This window comes from Aotus nancymaae, unplaced genomic scaffold (genome assembly GCF_030222135.1).
Source record: "Aotus nancymaae isolate 86718 unplaced genomic scaffold, 86718_ANA_hifiasm-v0.15.2.pri h1tg000032l_0, whole genome shotgun sequence".
Taxonomy (NCBI): Eukaryota; Metazoa; Chordata; class Mammalia; order Primates; family Aotidae; genus Aotus; species Aotus nancymaae.
In genome coordinates, this window is record NW_026988445.1 from 30,702,730 (window position 1) to 30,721,496 (window position 18,767).

General features: G+C 40.4%; 1 protein-coding gene across 5 annotated transcripts in view; it reads left to right on the forward strand.

Moving 5' to 3' along the window:
- The window catches only part of CNST (consortin, connexin sorting protein), a 103,735-nt gene that overhangs the window by 50,720 nt on the left and 34,248 nt on the right, over positions 1-18,767 (forward strand). For all 5 annotated transcript variants that reach the window (XM_012443726.2, XM_012443723.2, XM_064383685.1 and 2 more), the window contains exons 3-8: positions 37-242; positions 10,606-10,636; positions 13,400-13,486; positions 13,965-14,079; positions 16,161-16,182; positions 16,353-16,449. In XM_012443726.2, coding sequence (XP_012299149.2) covers positions 37-242; positions 10,606-10,636; positions 13,400-13,486; positions 13,965-14,079; positions 16,161-16,182; positions 16,353-16,449 — 558 coding nt within the window. The remainder of the gene's footprint in view (positions 1-36; positions 243-10,605; positions 10,637-13,399; positions 13,487-13,964; positions 14,080-16,160; positions 16,183-16,352; positions 16,450-18,767) is intronic.

Here is an 18,767-nt window from a genome sequence, read left to right on the forward strand (position 1 = left end):
TGATCCTAACACAGGCATTTTCTTTACTTCTTAAAGGACTTTTTTCAGGAGATATTGCACCTTTAATGCAAGAAAAAATATTAAGTGCAGTCACACATGCTGTTGGTGATGAAGAAGCTGCTGAAGTAAATGCTAATGAGCAGCTAGAAGCACCGAAGCTCGTTCTGCAATCTTTGTTTTCACTTATACGAGGTGAAGTTGAGCAGTTGGATTCAAGAACACTTCCCCTTTGCCTTCATCAGGTACTACGGCAAACCCTTCACTTTCAGCCCCACTAAAATTCTCATAGCAGTGTTGGGAATGATCTAAAATGCTATCTTGACTGGATGCAGTGCCTCATGCCTATAATCCCAGCACTTTGGGAGCCCAAGGCAGGTGGATTGCTTGAGCATGGGAGTTTGAAACCAGTCTAGGCAACATGGTGAAACCCCATTTCTACAAAAAATACAAAAATTAACTGTTCATGGTCATGCACACCTGTAGTCCCAGCCACTTGGGAGGCCGAGGTGGGATGATCACTCAAGCCTGGGAGGTGGAGGTTGCATTGAGCTCACATTGTACCACTGCAGTCTAGCCTGGGTGACAGAGTGAGAGAACCTGTCTCTAAATACATAAATATAGAATAAAAAATAAAATGCAAGCTCTGTAATTGATTCTGTCCCACCCATCATTGGTGAGCCCAGGGGAAGGTGACCCTGGTAGGATATTGGGCATATTACTAACTGATCGCCACATTTTGGCCTTGCATAATCCATAGTTTAAACAATGGCTAACTTTTAAAATCAGTAATTAAGCTGTGTACAGATAAGAGTCAATATAGCAAGAGTTTGATAAGCATCTTCCAGGTGCCAAAGACTCTGCTAGACACTGAGGAAACAAAGATTACTTAACAGAATATGCCCTTAAGAGAGCCACTGTGGAACAAGAGCAGCAGTCATATAGATAAGTCATTGTAGAATTTTGTGTTAAGTGTTAGAGTAAACATATGTTAAAGGTTCAGCAGCACAAAATGAATGATTGAGTAATTCTGCCCTATGGACACTTGTGCTGGGTTTTACAGGCTTATTAGGCACTCCGTGGATTAACAGAATGAGCTGGTGCAGGAAGAAAGATCAGCCTGTGAAAAGCATGGCTGGGATATTATTGGAGGTTAAGATGGAAAAAGAAGAGGTGAGATTGGATAGCTGGTGAGATCAAGGCTTTATTTTTAGGGACTGGGAATTTTTAATCACAAGAGTGCCAGAATCAAACTTGAATTTTAGAAAAAGAACTCTGTGGACTATTAGGAGGGTATATATATTGGAAGGTGGAGAGTGTGGAGACTGGGGAGCCTTTAGGCCAATGATGGGGAAACTTTTTTTTTTACATAAGAGCTAATTCAGAAGATATTAAGATATTTGAGCTACATTTTATTTGCCTTTTTATTTTTTTAAGACAGAGTCTTGCTGTGTTGCCCGGGCAGGAGTGCAGTGACACATCTTAGCTCACTGCAAACTCCACCTCTTGAGTTCAGGCAGTTCTCCTGCCTCAGCCTCCCAAGTAACTGGGATTACAGGCATGTGCCACCATGCCTGGCTAGTTTTTGTATTTTAATAGAGACAGGTTTTCACCATGTTGGCCAGGCTGGTCTCGAACACTTTAGTTGGCCCTCAGCCTCCCAAAGTGCTGGGATTACAGGCATGAGCCACTGTGCCCGGTCTGCAATTTATTTTTACATAAAATGAAAATAACTGGTACATGGGAATGAGAAAGTTCCACTTTTTATTCCATTTACTTTTGTAATGAAAAGTGAATAATGTTTAATTTTTATCCCATCTAGAAAAAAAGTGCAGCTGGCTGCAAGTGCTCGATTTTACATAAACACGCTCTTTGAGGCCAAGGCAATTTTGAATAATTGTCTATGTGAAAATAAAATAGAAAAACTGTTCTTGGAGTTATTTCTTTTCTCTCTCTCTCTCTCTAAGACAAAGTCTTACTCTGTTGCCCAGGTTGGAGTGCAGTGGCATGGTCTCAGCTCACTGTAACCTCTGCCTCCTGGGTTCAAGCAATTCTCTTGCCTCAGCCTCCTGAATAGCTAGGATTACAGGCATGTGCCACCACACCCGGCTAATTTTTTTTTTGTATTTTTAGTAGAGACAGGGTTTCACCATGTTGGCCAGGATGGTTTTGAACTCTTGACCTCATGATCCACCCGCCTTGGCCTCCCAAAGTGCCTGGCCTCTTGGAGTTATTTCTAAACAGAATTTGCCTCTAATCCTAATTTAACAACAACGATATGATGTTACATTAGGATTGGAGACAAGAGTGTCCTCAGGGCAAACAGGAAATGGGATAAACATAGGCTGGGCACGGTGGCTCATGCCTGTAATCCCAGCACTTTGGGAGGCCAAGGTGGGTGGATAACCTTGAGATCAGGAGTTCAAGACCAGCCTGGCCAACATAGTGAAACCTCATCTCTACTAAAAATACACACACACAAAAATTAGTCGGCCATGATGGCACAGCCTGTAGTCCCAGCTACTCGGGAGGCTGAGGCAGAAGAATCACTTGAACCCAGGAGGCAGAGGTTTCAGTGAGCTGAGATCACACCACTGCACTCCAGTCTGTGTGAAAGAGTGAGATTCTGTCTCAAAAAAAAAAAAAAGTAAAATAGGGCCAAGCGCAGTGGCTCATACCTGTAACTGCAGCACTCTGGGAGGCCGAGGCAGGTGAATTGCTTGAGCCCAGGAGTTCAAGACTAGCTTAGGCAACATGGTGAAACTTTGTCTCTACAGAAAAATATTTAAAAATTAACAAGGCATGGTGGTGTGTGCCTGTAATCCCAGCTACTCAGGAGGCTGAGGTGGGAGGATTGCTTGAGCCCAGGAGTTTGAGGCTGCAGTGATTGTGCCACTGCATTCCAGCCTGGGTGACAGCAAGACCCTGTCTAAAAAAAAAAAAAGTAAAATAGGTTTTGTCCCAATTCAGGAAAATATATATTTTTACAAATTTATACTACCTCCTTTATGAACTTGAAGAATGCCTTTGAAGAATGCCTTTGAAGAAATGTGTACTCCTTCTGGCCTCTAAGGTGTCACGAACTCACCATCGCTGAGTAGCACCAACACCAAGGCAGCTTTCTCGTCACTCAGCTTTCATTGCATTGGAGCAGTGGGTTGCACAGCAGTCCTTTCTCTCCTGGGAAAGAAGGTTAGAGAATATAGTGATGGTTTAAAAGTATGGGCTGTGACTCTTCCACCAGCTAAGTTTCTTCTGTTGTAGAGTAATAGAGGATTAAATGAGATAATGCATGTAAAAGCACTTAACATATGTTTGACGTACAATAAAAGCCAAAGAAATAGTAAACATTTAAACTCTATTCCTACTGTCACTAATTCAGAGATTGCTCATTGGAAATCAAGGCTAGGGGTCAGCAAAGAAATACTGATACCTTTAGAAAGCTGAGTCATCAGGGTGACAAGACTCAGTTGATGGCTGCCTCCTCAGCCCAAGAATACAGAATATGCTGTCACCTCCCAAGGGACACACAAATTAGGGAGAGGTGGAGGTATATTTTATTCATTTTAGTAATTCCCAGCACATCACATGGTATATTTCACCTAGATTTGCCAGGTGGTGACATTTATCAAATTTTTGCTTTTTCATGTGTGCTCTTGCTCTCTCTTGTGCACACACACATTTTTTCCACTGAAATACTTGAAAGTAATTTGCATTATGACACTTTGCCCCTAAATATTTGTACATAAATCTCCCAAGAAGAACTTACAAGGCCATTATCAACCCCAAGAAATTAGTCACTGATGCAATCAAATTATTTAATATACAACCCATATTCAAATTTCCCCAAAGTAGTTCCGCAAATGTTCTGTGTAGCTATTACCCCCCAACCCAGGATTCGGTGCAGGATGACGTACTGCATTCGACTGTCAGCATTCTTTAGTCTTCCGTCATCCAGAATGCTCCTGCTTTTCTGTCTGTCTGTATCAGCCTTTCTTTCTCCCTCCTTTCTTTCTTTCACACTGACATTTATGAAGAGTCTAAGAATTCATGTAGAATGTCCCATAATCAGGATTTTTCTAATTATTTCAAGATTTTATTCAGGTTAAACATTCTAGGCAAGAATTCTGCTTAGGTAATATTCCATACCCAATTCTCTCTTGAACTCATTCCAGTCTGGCTTTTCTTCCCACCATTGCCCCAAAATTTTACTGTAGAAGTCACCAGTGATCTCCATGTTGTTAAATTCAGTGGTCAGATCTCAGTTTTCATCTTGCTGGAGCTATTGGAAACATCAGGTGATCACAGACTCTGTTTTGAAGCGCTTTCTTTTTTTCTTTTTTTGAGACAGAGTCTGTCTTGCTCTGTTGCCCAGACTGGAGTGCTGTGGCGCGATCTCGGCTCGCTGCAACCTCCACCTCCCAGGTTCAAGTGATTCTTCTGCTTCAGCCTCCTGAGTAGCTGGGACTACAGGCACACACCACCATGCCCGGCTAATTTTTTGTAATTTTAGTAGAGAAATAGAGACGAGGTTTTACTGTGTTAGCCAGAGTGATCTGTATCTCCTGACCTGTTGATCTGCCTACCTTGGCCTCCCAAAGTGCTGGAATTGTAGGCATGAGCCACTGTGCCTGGCCAAAGCTTTTTCTTTGGGATCTCTCTTCTTGGCTTTTACATCTTACTTATGTCACTAGCCATGCCTTCTCCAGCTCATTTGCTGAGTTCCCATATTTTCCTTTTTTTTTTTTCCACTCCATCACCAGGCTGGAGTGCAGTGGCATCGTGACAGTTCACCATAGCCTCTACCTCTCAGGTTCAAGCAGTCTTCCTGCCTCAGCTTCCCAAGTGGCTGGGACCACAGGCACATGCCACGACGCGCAGCTAATTTAAAAAAATTTTTTGTAGAGACAGGGTTTCACCATATTGCCCAGGCTGGTCTCAAATTCCTGGCCTAAAGTGATCCTCCTATAACCGGGGGACAGGAGCTGGACTGCAGGGGTCCCAAAGATGCGTACTGTTGCCGATTGGATGTGTTTTCCCAGGTCCTTGGGCCTTACTCACCCAAGAATGGAAGAGGGCCCTGGTGGCACAGTGAGCTCATTTAAGTAAATATCAGACCCAAAGATAAATTGCAGAAAAGCGATTTATTAGGCAGAGAGAGAGAAAGAGAAAGAGAGAGAGAGAGCTCCCACACTGTCGTGGGAGGGAATCCAGAGATGGAGTCCACACAGGTAAAGAGAGAGAGAGAAGGCTCCCACGCTGGGGGATTCCAGAGAGGGAAATCCATATAGGTAAAGGAGCAGGGGGAATTTAACCCCGGAGTTACTCCTTCCCCATTCAAGTTCTCGTCCAGTGAGAGGAGCTTTTCCAAACTTTGACTCTGATGCTGGATTGGCTGCCTGGCTTGCAGTAGAGCCCCTCCTTCCAAGGCTTTTGATGGTCTTTTTAAAAAAACAAGGAAAGCTCACCTGGTCTGTCTACCTTCCTGAGAGCCGGAAAGTTAGACAAAGAACCCTAGGCTCCCAGATGGAAGACGGTGGGTAGAGGTGTGGCACTGGGAGGTTCTTGCCTTTGAAACCACACCCCTTGTGGACCCCACCTTGACCTCCCAAAATGCTGGGATTACAGGCATGAGCCACTGCACCCATCCCTAATTTTTAAACACTGGGATGCATCAGAGTTCAGTTCTTGAATCTCTTCTCATTCTGAACTCACTTCCTGGGTGATTTCATCCAGTCCTGTATTTCTTTTCTTTTCTGAACTCCAGACTTAACCATCCAGCTACCCGAAATGTCTAATGGGCACTTCAGACTTAAGATGTACAAAATCAAACTTTGATATTCTCCCAGATCTACTGCCTTCCTAGTCTTGCCCCTCTTGTTAAATGCCAGCTTTATTCCTCTAGCTGCTGAGACCAGATGCCTTGAAGTCATCCTTTATTTGCTTTTCCCTGCGTCTGAATCCAATCCAACAGCAAGTCCTGCAGATCTACTTCAAGATATACCCGGAACCTCTTCTTACCTCTTTCATTGCTACCATTTCAGTGCAGGACACCATCAAATCTCACCCAGATTGTTCCAAGTAAATGTCTCACTATGGAGACTTTTCTGCTTTCACTCTCCCTTCCCTTTAGTGTTTTTCTCTCTACATAGCAGTCACTGTGATCCAGATAAAACAAGTCAGATCTTGTCACTCCACTGTGCAAAGCCCTCCGATGGCTTCCCTTCTCATTTAAAGTAAAAGTCAAAATCCTTACCATGGCCTACGAGGCCCGACATGATCTGGTCCTGTTACCCTCTGAGATCGCCATTCCTAAAATTCTCCTTACTCCTTTCCAGGTTCACTGGCCTACTGACAGCTCCTCAAATATGCCAAGGATGTTCCTACTTCAGGTCCTCTGGTATCTCCTATCTGCTCTTTCTTAGGAAGCCACTAAATGATGTGCTCCAGCAAAACAAGGGAGTAAACCAAGAAACAGGAAGGTGTGAGATACAGGAAACTGGGAATCCTGCTCAGGAAAGAGGTGAAGGAAATCTAAGTGAAGGGAGATTTTAAGATGGCAGCTATATGCCGGGAAAGAGAGGGTAACCAATTCGGTTTAGAGTGGATCACAGCCTCTGGGGAGAGGCTGTTCTGTCATTTTCCTGTGTATAGAACTATTTGTTTGACTCCTTAAAGCATAGACATATAAAATATTGATGAAAATAAGAACTAAAAGAAGACTTAATTCAGTCATAAGGTAATAAAGTGGTGACAGTGGAATTGGAGAGGGATGGATTTGAGATCTTTGGAAGGAAGAATAGCTAGGACTTGGTATAGACTGTTATATTAGTCAGAGTTCTCTTAGAAGGGCAGAACTAATATGATATACGTATCTCATATATATATATATATATATATATATATATATATATGTAAAGGGGAGTTTATTAAGTATTAAGTTACACGATCACAGAATCCCACAATAGGCCGTCTGCAGGCTGAGGAGCATGGAGAGCCAGTCCAAGTCCCAAAACTGGAGAACTCGGAGTCCGATGTTCGAGGGCAGGAAGCATCCAGCATGGGAGGAGAATGTAGGCTGGGAGAGTAGGCCCGTTTCTCTTTCTCACATTTTTCTGCCTGCTTTATATTCCCTGGCAGCTGATTAGATGTGCCCATCAGATTAAGGGTGGATCTGCCCTCCCCAGCCCACTGAATCAAATGTTAATCTCTTTTGGCAACACCCTCTCAGACACATCCAGGATCAATACTTTGTATCTTTCAATCCAATCAAGTTGACACTGAGTATTAACCATCACATTTGTAAAAAGGGGACAAAGGAGAAATCAGAGATGACTGTAGGATATCCAGTTTGGGGGGAATAGTAGTACCATTAGCAGAAATAAGGTATTTGAGTGTGAGAACTAATTTTAGGAAAATTATGATTTAAAAATGATATATATAAAATAATATGTGCCAAAAGTCAATGGAAATATGAAGACATATACTTGTTTTGAGACAGTTTTGCTCTTGTTGCCCAGGCTGGAGTGCAATGGTGAGATCTTAGCTAACTGCAACCTCTGCCTCTGGGGTTCAAGCAATTCTCTTGCATCAGCTTCCCAAGTAGCTGGGATTACAGGCATGTGCCACCATGCCCAGCTAATATTGTATTTTTAGTAGAGATGTGGTTTCTTCATGTTGGTCAGGCTGGTCTCAAACTCCTGACCGAAGGTGATCCGCCTGCCTCCCAAAGTGCTGGGATTACAGGCATGAGCCCCCACACCTGGCCGACGACATATACTTCTATTTTGAGCTGGTGAACTCTTAAAGATTCTGTTTTAAAGTTCTTGTTCTTAGGTATAAGTGGTCTTTTATACACTGACTTAGTTAATATGACTACAGATTAGCTGTAAATGTTTAAGTGAAATCGTGTGCTTGGGAGGTTTTCATATAGAAAAGCCCTCCCTTGGGCCTCTTTTATAAGGGCGCTAATCCAGTTCATGAGGACAGAGCCATCGTGACCGAATCACCTCCCAGAGACTCCCCTCTTCATACTGTCCCACTGGGAATTCGGTTTCAATGTATGAATTTGTGAAGAGGACACAAACATTTACACCATGGCCCTTCACAATTTTTTTTTTTGAGATGGAGTCTTGCTCTGTCACCCGGGCCAGAGTGCAGTGGCATGATCTCGGCTCACTGCAACCTCTGCCTCCCTGGTTCAAGCGATTCTCCTGCCTCAGCCTCCCACATAGCTGAGATTACAGGTGTCTGCCACCACGCCTGGCTAATTTTTGCATTTTTAGTGGAGACAGGGTTTCACCATGTTGGCCAGGATGGTCTCGATCTCTGACTTTGTGATCCGCCCGCCTCGGCCTCTCAAAGTGCTGGGATTACAGGCGTGAGCCACCTTGCCTGGCCACAGCTACATTTTTTTTTTTTAGAGGGTTCCTGATAGGTAAAAGAAGGACAACCAGGATAACCCTACAACTGTTGTCCTCCCAGCAGTTTTCAACTTTTTCACGTGATTCTACTCTACATCTTGCAATTCATTAAGAATCAGACTCAAAAACCATTTCAAGCACTTATTAGAGTGTGTTGGATGTTATGCTAGATGTATGTTCTCTCTCTCTCTCTTTTTAATTTGTATTTATTTATTTATTTCAATTTGCTTCCTGTACCTGGGCAGCAAGCACATTCTTTCAATCCTTATGGCAGCCTTGTTTTATACAGATGCAGGTATTACTGTCCCTGTTTTAAGATAAGAAAGTTGAGGCTTGAGATGCGAAATGACACGTCCAGGGTCACACAGCTGGTAAGTGGCAGGACCTGGACTAAAACACAGGTCGTTCACCTCCAGCCCCATGTTCTTTCTGCTCTGCTGGGCTAGCTTTCAGACTTAGAAATATTCATCAAAGAAAGTCACATCTTCTCTTCCTGCTGAACTCGTAAGGGGGAGATTTTTAAAGGGGAAATACTTTGTATATTTATGTCTCAAGCTGACTTTTTACCTGGAAATGTCTTTTACTTTTGAGGCACTGGGTTTCATAACCTTTTCTGCATGGTTACTTTATAGTATTAGAACTGCTGCAGAAACCTGCAAGCTAATTGAAAATCACATTTCTATAGTGCCAGGAAATCTGGTTATGGACCCCATCAAAACTCCTCAAATGAGAGCTGTTTATAAGTAACCATGTGCCAATCATGCACAAATGCAAAAAGGCAAGAAAAACGGCTTTGAAGAGCCAGACGTTGTATTTTAATGGGCAACCTGAAACTGTTTCTCATATCATAGATAGAAAGGAAACTGTGCAGTACCATAGATGTTTTCACTGGAAGCTTGTAGTTGAATTTTTTTCCTTTGTTTTTTGTGACAGTCTCACTCACTCTGTCACCTAGGTTGGAATGCAGTGGCGAAATTTCAGCTCACTGCAACCTCCACCTCTCAGATTCAAGCAATTCTTCTGCCTCAGCGTCCCAACTAGCTGGGATTACAGGTGCATGCCACTATACCCAGCTAATTTTTGTATTTTTAGTAGAAATGGGGTTTCACCATGTTGGCCAATTTGGTGTTGAACTCCTGGGTTCAAGCGATTCTCCTGCCTCAGCTTCCAGAGTAACTGGGATTACAGGAATGAACCACCACGCCTGGCTAATTTTTAATTTTTAGTAGAGATGGGGTTTCACCGTGTTGGTCAGGCTGGTCTTAAACTCCTGACCTCAGGTGATCCACCTGCCTTGGCCTCCCAAAGTGCTGGAATTACAACTATGAGCCACCGTGCCTGGCAAGAAACTGTGTTTTAAAAATACAAAGTTTATGTAATATTTTAGTGAATATTTTTAGTTTTAGTGACTCGTTCATAAATGTCGTATCTAAACAAAGATCTAAAAATATCCAAAGTTTTTAGAATCAAAGAATCTTTAAGTGTAAAGATGTCTTAGAATGAATCTGATAATGGACAAGCCTGAACTGAGACCAGCTCCTGAGTCTCAGAACTCTAGATAAGTATTCTTTACCATGTGTAGCACTTTGTACGTATTCTAAACGACATTACTCAACTGTTGGCACTTGGCCTGGCCTTTTCTTAAATATCAAACCAGACCAAAAAGTCAGTGTCCTGTGAGGTCTTCAGCCAGTAGTTTGTGAAATAGGAGTGAAATAATTAGGATGTTGAGATCTTATGTGACGTGACATATTTCTACTTCTTATTTTTATTTATTTATTTTTGCTTCATAGCATTTGAAAGGAATATTTCTGCTTTTAATTTACAATAAATAACCATTTTTAATCTGTGTTATATTTTTGTAAGTCTCTAACATTTTTCTCATTCTTTAGAGTTCTGAACTCTAATGAATCAGGGAAATTTGCTTTGACTTGAAAGAGTAGGAAGAATGATGTGTAAACACCAAAGAGCGTCTCTGCTTTGCCTGAGATGAGTGACTTAAGAATTGCATCCTGGGCCTATGGTCAAATTTCTTCTGAACTGATCAATGTAGTTTAAAAAAAGAGTTTTCTTAATTTGATATTAACAACGTTTGGAATTTCAAGATCTTAATTTGTTCCAAATTTGTCTTCTCATCCAAGTGTTAATTTAATTTTCTCTTTTTTTGTTTGTTTGTTTTCAACAGATAGCAGAGTCCTATTTCCAGGAGGAGGACTGTATCCTTTTCTTAATTACAGGAAGAAATTTTTAGAACCCTTAGAGAACCATTCTTTTTTTTTTTTAATTGAAGTATATTTTACATTTATTAAAATGTGCAGATCATACAGTTTCAATGGGTTTTGACAGTTGTATGTACTCATGTAACCACCTCAGAAAGCAACGTGTAGGAAATTTCTGTCAGTCCACAAAATTTCCTAGAACCATCCAAAGTTCACCTTCATAAATAGGCCTTAATTTTACTAAAATAAGTGTTTGTATTTAAGAGGGAGAAGAAAGCACATGTTGCTGAAAAATAAAATTTAAAACTCTATTGGATTTTCTTTCTTTTGAGTTAAACAGACATACAAGTTGAGTTCTATTCATATTGTGGAGCATGTCAGGTATATTACAGATAGTAGACCTCGTGACTGTCTTACAGCCGTATAATTACAAAGGTAAGGTTAACTCCTCACTAACAATAAACAGAATAAATGTTGTCAAGTGAGATCGTATACTACCTTTTGCATCGGAAAGATTTTCCTTTTTAAAAATTGCTTTTCTTTTGCGGGGATGACCCCATAAGTAGTCTCTAGAAAGAATGTGTCATAAGCATCTGTTTTTCTCCATTAGTGTCATTTGCTTTTTCTCCTAATTTTGTTGCGTTTCCCTACATTTCTGACCAGATTGAGGAATAAACGGTCACCATCATGAACCCTGTCACACAAGCGGCTGTGCTGCAACTTCACACAATGGCAGTTTATTAGGAAGTATGTTGGAAATCTAATTCTGGTGGAAATGAAGATGGAACTCTCTTTTTTTTGTCACCAAATAATGAATATATGATGTAGTGCAGTGTAGACCGGCAGCATTAGAATTCATGGGAGCTTCTTAGAAATGCATATCCATAAACCTCAGAATCAGAGCTTTTAGGGATCAGACCCATGAATCTCTACTTTAATGTTTTTCAGTTAATTTTTATGTTAATAAAGTTTGACACAACTGGTATTCTTTAAATCATGGGCAGAAGGAAAAACAGGAATTATTCCTGCTTCTTGGCCTAATATGTATGACCACTGGGATATCTTTAAGACTACAAACGAGGCTGGGTGCAATGATTCATGCCTATAATCCTAGCACTTTGGGAGGCTGATTTGAGGCCAGGAGTTCAAGACCAGTCTGGGCAATATGGTGAGACCCTATCTCTGCAAAAAATTTTCTGGGCTTGGTGGCACATGCCTGTAGTCTCAGCTACTAGGGAGGCTGAGGTGGGAAGATTGCTTGGGCACAGGAGTTTGAGGCTGCAGTGAGCTATGATCATGTTACTGCACTCCAGCCTGGGCAACAGGAGACCTTATCTCAAAAAAAAGAGAGGGAGAGAGAGAGAGAACTAAATTTCTGAGTGATCATGGGCAGGACAAAAAGCTGAACAGTGAGTTTTTCTCTTCCTTTTTTCCTGGGTCAGCGTTTAGAGCATTGCCCAGAGGAAGGAAGGCAGTTGGACAATGTGTCTTGATCTCATAAGATGCCGATCTGTGTGATACAGATGAGAAGGCAAACGCTCACAAGATGATCTACATAGAAGTAGAATCAAGTGATAACAATGGAAATCACTGTGGCAAGTTAATTGAGTTTTTACAAAAGACCCGTGTAAGTTTTTGCTGTCATTGTTTAGGCATGTGATCCTTTGGTCTTGTGGGAGAAAAGCATTCAGTGGGAAATAATAAGGATCAAGGTGAGCTGAAGCAGAAACACTGGACCAGAGAGTCACATAGTTGCTTGACAGGAAGTAAGGAGAGAAATAAAAAAGGGAAACATGTAGATTCCAGGATTCCATGTGGGTTCTATTTCCTTAAAGTACTTTCAGTTGCCTCTGCTAGAAATATATTAACAAGCAGACATTTCTTGAGCCTTAAAAACCTTCTTTTAGTTTCTGTTTGCTGATAGTGTGGAATCCAAGTAGCTATTGCATAATATGCTACATTAAAATGTGCCTACTTCAAAACCAAGAAACAGTACTAGGCCGGGTGCAGTGGCTCATGCCTGTAATCCCAGCACTGTGGGAGGTGGAGGCAGGCGGATTGCTTGAGATCAGGAGTTGGAAACCAGCCTGGCCAACATGGTAAAACCCTATCTCTACTAAAAATACAAAAATTAGCCAGGCATGATGGTGCACACCTGTAATCCCAGCTACTCAGAAGGCTGACGCAAGAGAATCACTTGAATCCAGAAGGTGGAGGTTGCAGTGAGCTGAGATTGTACCACTGTACTTCAGCCTGGGTAACAGAGGAAGACTCCATCTCAAAAAAAAAAAAGGACCAGACGCAGTGGCTTACACTTGTAATCCCAGCACTTTGGGAGGCTAAGATGGGTGGATCACAAGGTCAAGAGTTCAAGATCAGCCTGGCTAACATGGTGAAACCCCATCTCTACTAGAAATTAAAAAAAATTAGCCGGATGCAGTGGCAGGCGTCTGTAGTTCCAGCTATTCAGGAAGCTGAGGCAGGAGAATCACTTGAACCCAGGAGGCAGAGGTTGCAGTGAGCTGAGATTGTACCACTGCACTCCATCCTAGGCGACAGAGCAAGACTCCCTCTCGGGGTGGGGAAAAAAACTCCAAACTGAGAAACATTATTTTAGATATGTTTAAATTTAAAAATATTTAGAGTCCTCTCATGTTTTAGTAAGCTGCAAATTTCTCAACATATTTAGGACATTTTTCTTCAAATATGGGAATAATGTAAATAGTCTGGATTTCTATTTTCCTTAAATGTTGTATTCAGATGAGAAAGCAATGAAATTCATTCAGCTAGAACGATTGTATCATGAGCAATTGCTCGCAAATCTTTCCGCCATTCAAGAACAGTGGGGTAAGTACAGACTTAACATGGAATGTGGAATTAGCAGTAATCCAGCAAGTCAGTATCTACAAAATTAGCATATTTGAACTGGTTTTATAAATCAGAAAATAGATGTTTCCATGGTCAAGTTAATGTTGCAAAGAAAGTAGCGTTTTTACCGCAAGTCTATTGTACTGTGAGAAGACTTTTTTCTTTGTATTTTGCTCTTCATATCAATGCCAAGAAAAGAATATTTGCAACTATTTGCATTTCTTCTTATCACATTTCATGCCCTACTGGCTAATTTAATCTCTAGGATGATATTTACTTATATTGAAAAGTACTAAGTTAGCTATTTCTAACTGTTGGGTTGTTTGAGAAGATAATTTTGCATGCAAATCTTTACAAGTGGTGCTAGTTAACTGTTTTGTTTTTGGGGTTTTTTTTTTTTTTTTGCTCCTAAATATGTTTTGTAAGAGCCAGTGACTAACAAATATTTTAAATTTAGAAACAAAATGGAAAACTGTGCAACCACATACAGTTACATCTCTAAGGAATTCAGAAAAGGGATTTAATGGTGAAGATTTTGAACGGCTTACTAAAATTTGTGCAACACATCAAGAGTAAGTGTATCAGAATTTCGTTAGAATGAGTGGGAGTGGAATATTGAAGAAGCATTATAGCATTGAGTATCCATTTCTTTTTTGTTAATGTTTTCAACTGGAGAAATTAAGATGGGTATAATACAATTGTTGGGTTCCTTTCTTGGTTTTTACTGAGTTTCTTACACTGAACTCAATAAAAGGTCAACTTTATGTAGGTTCAAAAGATTCTTCTGATTAGAAATTTAAAAATGTAACTTCTGATTTTGATCTGTTTTTGGTTAAGAGATTGGCAGTTCAGATGGACAGAATTGTACATTAGGACTTTTTATTCTACTTGTTAATGTTTGTGTTTTGTAGTAAACACATAACATTTTTAAGAGTAGTCTGATGTTGGAAAGAAAATAGAATACAGTATCTAACCAAAATACTGTAGAAGAAAAACTGCGTTTACCAGGTAATTTTCAGTAGCTTAAATTGTATCAAGGAGTTGGATTTTTCTTTTTTTTTTCTTTTGAGACAGTCTCACTGTCGGCCAGGCTGGAGTGCGTGGTACGATCTCCACTCACTCCCAGGCTCAAGCAATTGTCCTGCCTCAGCCTCCCGAGTAGCTGGGATTACAGGCATGTGCCACCACGCCTGGCTAATTTTGTATTTTTAATGAAGACAAGGTTTCACCATGTTGGCCAGGCTGGTCTCAAGCTCCTGACCTCAGGTGATCCACCTGCCTCAGCCTCCCAAAGTGCTGGTATTGCAGGCGTGAGCCACCATGCCTGCCCCAGAGTTGGATTTTTAAAACTAAATAATAATAATAAGGCACTTACTTTAAAAAAAAAAAAGTCCTTATTCGAAGATCCAGATTTCTGAGGATAAAGGGACATAATAGTGTTTAAACTAGTACAGATTTCTGAAATCTAGAACATGAGTTCTCAGTATAAAGGCTAAAAGACTTTCCATTCTGTGGAGAACTTTTTCTCCTGTTCTCTCTGAATCATGGAGAGTAAACTAAAACTCTGTTTGTTAATACTGAAACGGTGCCAGGTAATTGTTGCATAGCTCATGCAGCAGGTAAAGGACTTGCTAACAAATATTTCTTGAATGTGATATAAGCATGGTGTCTTTATGCTTTAAAATTTGGAGAATTCCCCCCATATTATTACTGTTACATTTTTTAATATTTCAGAATATTTTCAACTTATACATAAAGTATACAAGCTTGATGAATTTTTACATAAACATGTATGTCTGTGTGACTACCACTTTGAGCAAGGTATAAGATATAGAACATTCTGGCCCCTCAAAAGGCTTCCTCATGCACCTGCCAGCTTCGTACCCACCCCCAATAGTAACCACTGTCTGGACTGTACAGCAATGTATTTGCCTGACCTGTAGTTTCATATAAACTGGATCACACAGAGTATAGATTCTATGTCTGGCTTCTTGCACCCATCAGTACGTCTCATTCCACGTCGTTGCCTGTCACAGTGGTTTGCTCTGCTTTATTGCAGTGCAGATTTACTGGATGACTATGCAGCAGCTTATTCATTCTATTATTGGTAGACATTTGGGATGTTTCTTGTTTTTTGAATATTATGAATAAAGTGGTGATTAGCATTTTTGTGCAAGCCTTTAATGGATATGTACATTCTGTTATTTTTGGTACTCCCTAAAATTTAATATTTAAAAGTTACTTTTTGTTAGCTGTTTCCATGGAGAATTCCAACAAAATTATCTTCAACCATAATCTATTTTAGACTAAAATGACATAAACTGAAATTTTAAAAATATGTCTATATGAAATCGTCTTTATTTATTAGCAAAAGGTTAGCATTCTTTTTTTTCCTTCTGGAGTTCAGCATTTGTAACTTCTTTGGGGGTTTTCGATAGTAATTGGCCATCTAAGGAGATTAACACATGATATAGCTGCACTTTGAACTATGTGAGCCAGTGGTAATGTTTCAGCCGTGGAAATGTTCTGTGCTAATATTAGAACCCAGAGAAGCTGTATTTTTTTTTATAGCCATTTCAGTGACATTTGTTTGGAAGTGTATTGCTGCTGTAATTTTTTTTTTAAATTCTTTTTTCTTTCTTTTTTTCTACAGTCCTCTTTTATCCAAACATAAGGTAAGAGATTATTTCTTTTGAAAATATTTCTAGGAAAAATGTTTGTGTCATATGTCTGTTTTATGGACTATTTTGGAAAATAAAGAAACCTTTCCCAAGTTCTTTTCAGCTTCCTAGTTTAATGCAATAGTTTCCCCAAAAGTTGGGTTTTCTTGTTTTAAACTCTTTAGATAGCAGTTGTGGAGAAGTCCCCGGAAAGGAAATGCTCTACGCAGCTCATAGTATCTGAAGATCCAAAGGGAACAGGAGCTACCACCAAAGTGTCAGGTACGTTTTAACTGAAGCTGGGAGCAGCGTAAAAGATACCTGCCTCCTCCGATGTTTTACAAGTGTTACATTTGAATTGCTGTGGAGGATTTTTTTTTTTTTTGCATTTACGTTTTTGTATGTATATCTCTTCTAGAAAAATAGCACAACAAGACTTTTCATATTGTGTAGCTCTGCTTTTTAGACATCTAGTAGTAGATACTATAAAATCTAAGTTCTTATAAAAACATAAGATTATTATGTTTCAGTAGGTGGTTATATATATCTAGCAGAATAAGGAGAGATTGTACAAAATGCTCTAAATTGGATTGATTTTGGTATATTTATACATTGTTTTCTGTTTAAAATTCAACAGTTACTGTATGCACTTTATCAGAAATTTGTTCTGTAAACTTAGATATTTAAAACTCTGTATCTTGATAATTTAGCAATTTAATTTCTTCCCTTTTCTGTTTACTAACATGATATACTTTAGTTTGTATATATATATTTCTTACCATCTTGTGCCTATGTCAAAAGATTTTAAGAGGCTTTTTTCTAAATGTTTGGCATATTGTTCATTATAAAAGCTTTAGAAAATAAAAATAAATATGTTTCAGGGTTTTTTTCCCCCTTGATATCTGATTTTACTATTAATGTACATTTCTAGGCTTCATGTTCCTGGGCCTGAGGGCCCTGATACTGAAGAGGAAGTATCAGGTGTTTTGGATGAGTTGCCCTGAAGTGATATGATGATGATGTTGATGATGATGATGATGATGATGATGATGATGATATTGTCATAATTAGCCCTTTTCCCTCCCCCCACCTTTTTTTTTGAGATGGGGTCTCACACTGTTGCCCAGGCTGGAGTGCAGTGGCACCATCATGGCTCACTGCCGTGGCCTCCTGGGCTCAAGCAATCCTCCTGCCTCAGCCTCCCCAGTAGCTGAGATTATAGGCACACACCACAGTGCTAATTTTTAAAATTTTTTGTAGATATGGGGATCTCTTTGTTGCTCAGGCTGGTCTGGAATTCCTGACCTCAAGTGGTCCTCTCACCTCGACCCCACAAAGTCCCGGGATTATAGGCATGAGCCACCATGCCCGGCCACCCTTTTACTCTTTACAAAGTATATTTTGATTCTTTCAAATCTTAATCTCCTTTTCACTTCTGAGACAAGCTAGGGATATTGCCTTGGGTCAGTCCTACTATCCTCTGTTCTTCCTGGCTTTTCTTTTCCAGTCATTTTTATGTCAGAAATCAGAGTAAAATGAACTTCATAACAATTTTAAAGGAGGAAAAATAACACAAAACCTGCCTAGTTTGGGCGTGAACGTGTCTCCGTGTTGAGCACATTGGGAAAAGTGCGATTACAGGCTGCTTGCTTGAGTTTGAGACTTACTTAGCATGGCTGCTGCCCAGCACCTCCTCCACCTTGGCTTCTGCTTTGATTCATGAGGTACAGATGGGGAAACTGAGGCACCAAGTTTGAGTCACTTGCTTGGTGCTCCGTTTCACAACTAGAACCCGAGTCTTCCTGTTTCTAATTGAATGCAGCCTGCTTCTGGTAGGTACATTGTATGGATTATCAAAGGCTTTGACAATCTAGGTATACCATGAATAACCTTATCATGAGGGAGTATGGACTAAATTCTGGGGAAAGAAATGTTGCCCAAGTTTCACCAAACAGTGTTTTAAAGAGCAGTGTCAACAATATGGGCTACTCTCCACACGTAGTTTGGAACTCTTACCTTTTCCAAAATTATGATGGGTTTTTTTTTCCCATAATTTTCTGTAGTCTTTCTAAATAATGGGATGAAGCAACCGTTTTCAGGCTGTTTTGTAAATAATTCACTGTACCTATAGACAGTCTTTATTACTCATCTCTTAAGTGGTGTCTCAGTTCATTAGATACGGTACTTTATCTATCTGGTTGGATTTCGTGGCATAGCTGCAGTCCACCACCTCACTTCCTACTCATGGAATGGCACCTCAGATGGATTCTGTAACTTTTCAGTCACTTATAAGCTATTAAATAGTCCCATTTCAATTCTTTAGAACTTACCCCTATTCAATCCAGATCTTCATTTTCACACTGAAATCTCATTGTACCCAGATGTCTTCCCTGCCCTCCAGGAGCCAGGGCTGGGAACATAGTCTGCTCCTGGTTGGTTAGCTGTATCGGCGCTTATGGCTGAACCCAGGTTGTTCTGTGGGGATGTGGTGGCTCCAGCAGGAGCAGCTACAAAGGAGTTTCCTCCCGAGAGGCTCCCCTAGATACTTGCAGCCTTTAGGTAACTGATCCTCAGCTGGAAGCAACATACCCCATTCCTCT